This window comes from Formica exsecta, unplaced genomic scaffold (genome assembly GCF_003651465.1).
Source record: "Formica exsecta isolate Colony F162 unplaced genomic scaffold, ASM365146v1 scaffold353, whole genome shotgun sequence".
In the NCBI taxonomy this organism is placed as follows: domain Eukaryota; kingdom Metazoa; phylum Arthropoda; class Insecta; order Hymenoptera; family Formicidae; genus Formica; species Formica exsecta.
This window is the reverse complement of record NW_021850780.1, coordinates 306973-316903: the sequence shown is the minus strand read 5'-3', so window position 1 is coordinate 316903 and position 9931 is coordinate 306973. Positions and strand designations below refer to the sequence as shown.

Here is a 9931-nt window from a genome sequence, read left to right as displayed (position 1 = left end):
CGTAAATATAAAAGATTTAAAATAATTGTAAAACTGTTATTTTACATGGTATATATTTTTATTTTATCTCTCATTTCAATCACTTGGTTATCTTTCTGAAAAAAGGAATATTTTGTATAGTGTTTTTTGTTATAACTTTATTATAGCTCTGTTATGAAAACATCTTTGAGTTCATATAAGAGGATAGGAGATAAATTTATTATAACAATAAAAATTTGTTTTTTTATAAAAGATATTTTTGAGATTGCATTTCTAAATTTGATACAAAATTTATATATTTTTTTGTTTCTTAAAAATATTTGGTGAACCAAACATTTTTTTGTAATTATCGACATTTTGATTAGATTCTCATTCTGTCATTAATATTATTATTCCCATCAAATTTAGAGTCATCAGATTACAGAATGGTTTGACAGCTTTGCTAATAGCTGATACACATTCAAAAACATCTTCTTCCCAAGATGATGATCAAAATAAAAGTGAGTATCAAAAATCATTCTATCAAATTAATTTGAAAAATAAGTATTTGAATAGATAATTGTATAACATAAACAATGTATATTATAGGGAAAAAAAATATATATATATTATTTGTGATATATTATATATGAGGATGTAATATTTGCAATTTTTCATTGACTACAGCAAGTAGTGAAGATGAAACTGAAGATGAGGATAGTGATGAAGATGATGATGATGAAGAAGATGATGATGATGATGATGAAGAAGATGAGGAGGAGGATGATAAGGATGAAGATGAAGATGAAGATACAAGCGATGAGGAAAATAGTCCTTCAACAACTAAACGAGTCCAGAGAAATGAAAAAATGGTATGTATAACAAACTTGCATAAACAATTGAATTTACGAGTATGTCAGTTTTTTATAACATGATTTATCTCATTTATTGATAATAATAAACTACTTGATTTGAATCTGATTGTGCCTATATATCTATGTATATATTTTTTTAAACAGGCATCGTGTGGTTTATGTGTGGGAGTAGGCAGTTTTAGCGATCCACCGGAAATTCCAGGCATGGCGCATTTCCTTGAGCATATGGTTTTTATGGGATCAGAGAAATATCCACAGGTATCAAACTCAAACACTATAGAGAAATTTGTTTATTTAAATGCTCAAGTACCATTTTACTTGCAGGAAAATGATTTTGACGCGTTTCTCAGCAAGCGTGGTGGCTCCACCAACGCCGAGACGGATTGCGAGCTTACGACGTTTTACTTTGATATCCAAGAAAAACACTTGTTACAAACTCTTGATCGTTTCGCTCAATTCTTTATTAAGCCCTTAATGAAGAAAGACGCCATCACGCGCGAGAGAGAAGCCGTGGAAAGCGGTACATATTATTATAATTGTAGTAACAGCTGTATTAACGCTCTTTGCAATCTTGATAAGCTTTCTTATAGAATTTCAGTCGGCTTTGCCTTACGACGACAATAGAAAAGAGCAAATGCTTTCTTCCTGCGCGCGAGCTGGTCATCCAGCCAGCAAGTTTATTTGGGGCAATCTGGTAACATTGCGTGACAATGTGGATGATGATAAGCTATACGCAGAGCTGCACAAGTTCAGAGAATACCATTATAGCGCTCACAGAATGAAACTGGCTATACAGGTAAAAAATTCGTTTTGTTAACACTGTGCAATGAAAATCATTAATCATTTAACCAAACACAGCTAATTCATAGCAAGATACGTTTACAGGCGAGATTACCGCTAGATACTCTGGAGGAATATGTCACGACGTGCTTCGCCGATGTGCCGAGCAACGGGCTGCCTCCGAACGACTTTACCGAATTCAAAGGCAGCATTTCTTTTGATACTCCTGCTTTCCGAAGAATGTACAAAATTAAACCCGTTAAAGATATTAGCCAAGTACGTAATTGTAAGATACTAGTGTCACGAATCAATAATTTTAATGGTAATAATACACTATATCATATACATGGAAAAATATTTATTTATGGATTTGAAATTGTTACATCTTTTCTGAGGAAAATCGACTAAGAAACAAATTCAACAAGTTTAATTGTGTATAAAAGAATCTTAAATCTCCATTGTAATTTATGACATTTCTTCATTGATTTAGTGCATTGCTACCAAAGTTATTAAATGCTTTGTTATCTTTGACTTTGTAATATTGTGTGTGTGTATATTTATGCGTTATTATGTAAGCCAAACGAGATATGCAATTAGAACGAGTATTAATTTTTGTATTATATGAAAATTTATATGTAACATTTTGAGATTGCCTTTTGCAGGTAGAGATAACATGGGCAATGCCTTCATTACTTGATTTGTACAAAAGTAAACCACATCAATATGTCTCATGGATTATTGGACATGAAGGGAAAGGCTCCATAATTAGTTATCTGCGTAAGAAAATGTGGGGGATTGATATGCTCAGTGGTAATAGCGAGAGTGGTTTTGAGCACAGTTCTATGTATGCTTTAATGAAGATTACTGTGCTGCTCACGGATGAAGGGCAGAAACATTTTGAGGAAGTGCTGGATGCGATATTTTCTTTTATCAATTTACTGAGAACGGAAGGCCCGCAGAAGAGAATTTACGACGAAATCTATAAGATCGAGGAGAATAATTTCAGGTAAAGGAATCTCAGAAATATAAATGAATGAGGTATAAATTGATTTTGGAAAAGAAAACCGCGAGATGTCAAAATGTGACATGTGACTCTTCGTTTAACTGACTATAGGTTTTTGTAGATTTGCCGATCAAGAGGATCCGATAGAGTATGTGGAGGATTTGTGCGAAAGCATGCACTTTTATCCACCGCGAGACTACATAACTGGAAACGAGCTTTATTTCGAATACGATCCAGAAGCCATAAAAACGTGCCTGGATTACTTGAGGCCGGAAAACGCGAATATCATGATCTTCAGTGGAAGATTTACGGAGTTAAATAAGATCGAACCGTGGTTCAAAACTAAATACACGGACGTTGAAATACCGCATGAATGGATCGAGCGCTGGAAAACTATCGAGCCGTTGCCAGATTTTCACTTGCCATTACCGAACACATTCCTCACCAACGACTTTACTTTGATATCGATTCCGGCAGACATTCCGAAATATCCCGTGAAGATACACAGCGACACCACATCCGAGATTTGGTACCGTCCGGATTCAAAGTTTTGCCTTCCAGAATGTTACATGAACTTCCATTTTGTCTCCTCTCTGGGGCTTCAATCGCCGGAGAAGTAAGTAACAATATGGAAACTGTAGATGTAAGAATATAATATACTGGAATATGGTGCTTAGTTTTTCAATATTCTGAATTATTAACTAATGACAAATATTTCGCCACTAATATTTTGAAAGATTATCATTTTTCATGACTTTTTTATTATATATCGCGCGATAATGGAATTACTAATCAAGTGATTCTGAAAAATTAAAATCTTTAATTTGAATGGACAATAGCATTCTATTATTTAATTATATTTCTGAATTAAGTATAGCATTATTATTTGCACTTAAAATCTTTTACTTTTACTTTTATACAACTTGAAAACTTGTCACTGTTGCGACATTTTTTCCTTTAACTCGATCGAAAATAGTGAAAATTAAATGAACATATATATTTTGAGACATCTATTTTCAATATGTATATCTTTGTTGTAAATGTTATAATTTTTATATATTTATTTGCATTCTTTGTTTAAAAGAAAAAATAACATTTACACTAATGACATCTCAGTGCAGCTCTCATGGAATTGTACTGCAATGTACTAAAACTGCTGTTGGTCGAAGAAATATATCCAGCAATAGCGGCCGGATTTAATTTTCACGTTTATGTTAGTGAGAGGGGTATCAAAATGAGGTTTAACGGATTTAACGAGAAACTGCCAGTAAGTTCCTTTTAGCAAAGGTATTATCTGAATACAATTCCTGAGATACAATTTCAAGCTATACCTACATTTTTGCATTATGCAGCTCTTAGTATTCACTGTCGTCAAATACATGGTGGATTATCCAAATCTTGTTACAAAGGAGTTATTCGAAGTTTTGAAAGAGCAGCAGCTCAAGACATTCTACAACACATTTATAAAACCCAAGAAACTCGCCAGGTATCTATTTATTATCTAGGATAGCTGCCACAATTCTTGAATAACCGAAGAAAATATGTGATTAATTACATATTGTAAAATGAATTATATATTTAATTAATCACAAACACGCGCGATTTTGTATTCATTTGCAGGGATGTGAGATTGTGTATTCTTAAGTTCATCCATCACACGCAAATCGATTCGTATACCGCTCTACGTGACGTCAATTTCGAAAGATTCCGAGACTTCGTCAAATCTTTCAACGATTGTCTCTATATTCAGAGCCTCGTGCAGGGCAACATGACGCAAGATGCCGCGATTGAGAACGTGCAACGATGCATCGAAATATTCAACTGCAAATCGCTGCTCCCGAGTATGATACCGCAGATAAGAGTTATGCAGATACCCCTAGGCACGTACTATTGCAAGCTGAGAAACATCAACAACACCGACGTGAATTCCATAGTGACAAATCATTATCAGGCTGGAATTACGTCGATCGAGTTATCGGTGTTGATCGATTTATTAATAGTAAGTGGATAAATCCCATTATTTCACGATTATATTTGAGAAACGTTTAAAATCCTCGTATTTATTCGTATCACACATTTATACTTTGATTCCCAAGTGTAGTTAATCGAATATGTAAACATTTTTAATTTTTGCGTTCATCCGCTCAACATCACATTCTGCATGTGATTATTTCAGATGATAATGGAGGAACCGCTGTTTAATCGACTTAGAACCAAGGAGCAGCTCGGTTACGATGTCGCTTGCATCCAACAAAATATTTATGGGATTTTGGGATATTCCATTATAGTTCAAACTCAGGCGGACAAGTACACGACCGAGCACGTGGATCAACAGATTGAGGAATTCTTGAAATCGTTTAATAAGATTTTGAAAGATTTGTGGGAAGAGGAATTTGATTGTGTCAAGGAGGCGCTAAGAAAGGAAAAGCAGTGCGCCGATATCGATCTGAACGAGGAAGTTACAAGAAACTGGAACGAGATTACGAATTGGCAGTACATGTTCGACAGACTCGAGAGAGAAGTGCTCGCGATAAAGAACATCAAGATCAACGATCTGAGAGAATGGACTGAGAAGCATACGTTGAACGGAAGTAACTTTAGAAAACTAAGTATTCACGTGGTGGGAAGTAAGGAGAGCAACGAAGAAGTTAACGAAGCGATCAGTGAGTCAATGATAATTTTTGTATCGATATTTCTCTGTCTTGTTTTTGAATATGTTTATGTGAATAGATAATAATCATAGACGTATTCCAAGTATAGATCGCACGGTTCCCGATCAAGCGTTGTGTACAATTTAGAAGATCCTTTTTTTCTTTTTTTCTGTAAAAATAAAGAAAAAATTGAAATTGTATGTCAAGTTAAAAAAAAAGATAAATATACCTCTGGCCTTCTTTTTCTAATTATGCATACATAACGTTTGATTATGATAGGATAGATACAATCTATATTTAAACATCTATGATAATAATTGTTGTTGTTATGTTTTTTATCTTCTGTTTCTGCTGGATGTTTTCTACTTTATTATACTATCTACATGAGAGAATACAGTGTGTAATGATGTGAATTTGAAGCGGTATAAATGGAAGAACGCGATCGCGTGTCAATAAATTAGAATAGAAGAAATTCTTCGAGAAGAATGTTTGAGAAATCTACTGGTAATATATGAGAGAAAATGATTGAGAGAATGACTGTTTATATAGCGAGAGAAAGTAAAAATAGTCGCAGATAGATAAGACTAATGAACATGTAATTATGACGAATCATGTGAGCATGATTTTTGCGCAAAAGAGAATTATTAGGACTTAAGTGCTTTAATCCTGCAATATATGAAAATCGATGTAGCACAATCGAATGCATGTATAATTGTGTTATAATTATGTGAATAATTAGATTTAACTTGATGAGGTTGCAAAAATGATCGATCAACACATAAAAGTATGAGGAAAGAAATTAAAAATTGCAAAGAAGTTATAAGAAGGTGCATGTGTACTCTTCCATTATAGTATTTCTCTGTTAGAAAGTCAAATGCAAAATTTTTTATTTATAGATATCCCAGAGGATTGCAGCAAAACGCAGTACTCCTTGGAATATATAGCCAAGGATCCCCAGGATAAAGATAATCACATTATTGATATAGAAGATTACAAGAAAAATCTCTACATATATCCAGTAAGTGAGGGGATTAATTCCTTCAAAGCAGTGAATAAATGATGTTCTGATAATAATAGAAATCTAATGATAATAAAATAATAAGTCGTACTGTGTGCCTAGATATTTTTTACGATACTTTTCTATTTATCAAAAGCTTCTATTTAACACTGGCCCTTGCATATAGTAAATGATATATAACACGATAGAATGAGAATATATTATAAAACGCACGCGATTTCTTGCGAATCTTTAAATCTTCAGTTTTATATTATTCAGTCATATGTTTCTTCCGACAAGCCACATTAACAATTGATGCCATCAGTGGAATTTTCCATGTTGCAATAATCTAAATAAAATGGAAACTGATATTATATATTTAAGCGATAAATAAATTATATAACATGTATCTATTTGATATGATATTTAAATGGATAAATTTTTGTGATATCAAACAGTGCGGAGGAAGAATTGTGTGCGTATAAAAATTTTGAATAAAGTTTCTCCACACAGATGTATTAATGAGTATTCTCTCTCAAATTAAAAGAAACATTTCTGAATTTTTTTTCGTATTACAACATCGTTTATCTGTATTTCTGTTTGCTTTGCATGAAACAAAAAAGAAATATTAGAGAGGACAAAATCCGAAGATGAATTTAGTCACATGATTCTGTGATATTAGTTAGGTAGTATATGTGAAAAAAAAAGAAATTTGATAAAGTTCTCTTCTCATTGATCGTTTCCAATTAAACGTACATCATTTGCGAGCTTAAAAAGGATAAAACGGAAATGCGCTGTAAATGCAATAAACGACCAAAAATTAGGATAATTGTGAAGAATACAGAAGGACGTTCTTATTACGGGAAGCGTTCGGTAAATAAAATACTTGCTCGGGATGCAATTTTTTATACTCTTTTTAATTGTATTCAAGACATGACAACACGTTTTTCAATAAATCATTAAACTTCCGAAAATGTCAGCCAACCATATCCGAGAACTCTTTCCTCGCCCCCTTACCCCGCTACCTTCTCCACTCTCGTGCCAAGAGCTTTCTTACAAAACTTCGATTGAAAGTTTGTTGTCTTTTACAAAAGCCGCACATCACATGTCGCGCGCAAAGGCTTCTTCTTTATAAACTCAACGGATGACTTTCTACGAATCTTAAATACTTCTAATTTTCTGCGTGTGTATGAGTGTGTTGTGAGAGGTTTTGCGCTTATATAGAGAAGATATATAAATGAAGGGTTAAATATTACGCTCTTGACAAAGGAAGAAACTTAAATTTATCTGCTCCATTTTGGACCGACTACTCTGCTCTCTTTCTTCCCTTCGTCAAGAAAATTCTCGGCGACGTATTCCATTAGCAATGCGATGCACGAGCACATAGGGGATCGAGGGAGCAAAGCATTCGTATCCTAATGACCAGATTTACACAGCGAGTATTAGTAATGCAATTTAAATATTTCTCTAAATCGTTACAACATTCATTAAGAGTGCGTTTCGAATTTTATACTTCGAATAATCATCGGTATATATCGTTTTTTTTCCTTTTTTTTTTTCTCTTTGCGGTAATATTATAGTTTCTTTTGCCACTACATTTATATTAGTTATTTATCTCTGCTACTTTCCGAATATGTATCCGTTTTTTTAGAAGTAGTTTAAACGTGTGTGACTCCTTAGAGTTTTACAATAATCTTTTTTTTTTGTCTTTTTTTTCTCGGTTGCCTCGTGTTCTCGCCAGCACTGATTCTCTTTATTTTTTCTCTCTCATCGCTCCTTTAAATCATGTAATACGAGTTGCGCACGAATAATAGATTATATTCGGAAACATTTTTGCATACGCGATCTCTCCTTCTCTCGAACTATAGCGAAAGCGTAGAATCAGCTCTGCTCGACACTAGACATGAATGGGGCATACATGTTACAACAGTAAGTGTTTACAATGGTATTGATAATCCAACGAGAGAATACATCAATGTGTGTGGTTGCGTTTATATAAATGCGAGGGACCGCGAATAGGTCGGAGCTATGGTGTGCGATGGGCGATATTGTATATCTCACGGGAGTGATTACGAATTTATCTCGGCTTCTCTCCCCGTAGCTCTAATCGATTATCATTACGATCACGTATGTTAATAGTGGATTTATCTCATCGCGCAAATGGAAATTGCGTGTTTCTACAAACACACACTTATATATTTATATGTATATATTTACGCGATTTTATATTTTTTCGCTCATTGCAAAAATACGCTCCATCTTTCCATCTCTGATATTCACTCGGTAATAGTGTCGAATCTGAAACGTGCTTGAAAAAAAGTGATTCGAGACGATTTGCCACCATTGGACCGACCCATCGAAGTCAAATTATATGATTATCGATAACAGCTTAGCGCATGTTTAATAATTTTCGGATCAACGAACGATTCTTCTCCTTCTCTCTCTCTCTCTGTCTCTCCTTTTCTCGCCTTTCTTTTCGTAAACCGGAAACGACATTCCGGATATTCTAGTTAAAAGATACCGAAAGGCGTTTTCTCTCCCCTCGCAACAAATACACCCATGCATGTGGTGTACGCCTCTTTCTCATCCCCCGTTACCATATTTTTCTTTCTTTCTTTCTTTTAAATATTTAAGGAAGAGAAAGTAAAAACGAAAAGATATAAATGTACTAATGATTATCAAACATACATGTTACCGCGCGCGTTACGCGTGTGTAATCCTTTCCTTTTTCTCGGCTATGAAAAAAATAATAATAATAGCGGAATATACACACGTTACGTTTAATATTTTAATAAGAATATACAAGGGGGTGTGTTTATGTGTGTGTGTGTGTGTACGTGTATGTATTATATGTTTCGGGGCCCACACGCGTTTTTCTTCAGCTACATCGATAAGTGTTTAATCTTTTTTTTTTCTTTTTTACTTTTTACTTTATTAATATTATATATTCATTGCGTGTTTGTTTCTATATCGTTATTTTAGTTTACATCTCGCGTATTACGTATGGCAAGCAAAACTACGTTAAGGAAAAAAAACTTAAAATTTATATAAATCGTGGCGCATATATAGCAACCTAGAAGAGCTCTCCTCCCTTATATTATATCACCCTTGATATCGGATTGCTATGAAAAATCTCTGATTCTACTCATACATGGTTATAGCAAGAAGTTAAGAAATAAAAGACACACGAAAAATATGATACGCCTGTATCACGATGTGTGTACATCTATCAAAAAGCATATAGTGAAACGTAATATATATTTTTTTTTTTTTTTTTTTTTTTTTTTTGGAATCATTTAAAACAAGTTATTGAAATTAAATGATCTCTCTTTTTTCAAGTTTCTGCGAGACCTATGTTTCTATGAAGTATATAAAACAAAAAGAGAAGAATGAGATAACATAGAAATATAATAAAGATTTTTTCCGTCTGAGAAGAAAGGATACAACTATTCGGAAGTATATGCGTTTTAGAGCGTGTTAATTAACGAGAGTCCTATAATCGGCTGTATATCGTATAATATATTCTCTGTGCTTTCTCTAGAAAAAGTATAAGTGTCAAAATCAAAAATGAAACAGCCGTTTTTCCGTCATTCGAAAAGTCGAGCGCGTTATTTTTTTTTTTTTTTTTTTTTTTTTTTTTTTTTTTTTTTTTTTTTTTTTTTTTTTT

At 33.5% G+C, this 9931-nt stretch overlaps 1 protein-coding gene across 1 annotated transcript in view; it reads left to right on the top strand.

Annotated features, from left to right (window-relative positions):
• LOC115238664 (nardilysin-like) overlaps positions 1–9906 on the top strand; it is an 11737-nt gene extending 1831 nt beyond the window's left edge. The window contains exons 2-14 of the mRNA XM_029812674.1: positions 388–479; positions 646–830; positions 978–1091; positions 1158–1353; positions 1424–1629; positions 1719–1889; positions 2276–2619; positions 2738–3232; positions 3733–3883; positions 3969–4102; positions 4237–4615; positions 4793–5279; positions 6164–9906. Coding sequence (XP_029668534.1) covers positions 388–479; positions 646–830; positions 978–1091; positions 1158–1353; positions 1424–1629; positions 1719–1889; positions 2276–2619; positions 2738–3232; positions 3733–3883; positions 3969–4102; positions 4237–4615; positions 4793–5279; positions 6164–6327 — 3118 coding nt within the window. The 3' untranslated portion in view covers positions 6328–9906. The remainder of the gene's footprint in view (positions 1–387; positions 480–645; positions 831–977; positions 1092–1157; positions 1354–1423; positions 1630–1718; positions 1890–2275; positions 2620–2737; positions 3233–3732; positions 3884–3968; positions 4103–4236; positions 4616–4792; positions 5280–6163) is intronic.
• The last annotated feature ends 25 nt before the right edge of the window (positions 9907–9931 follow it).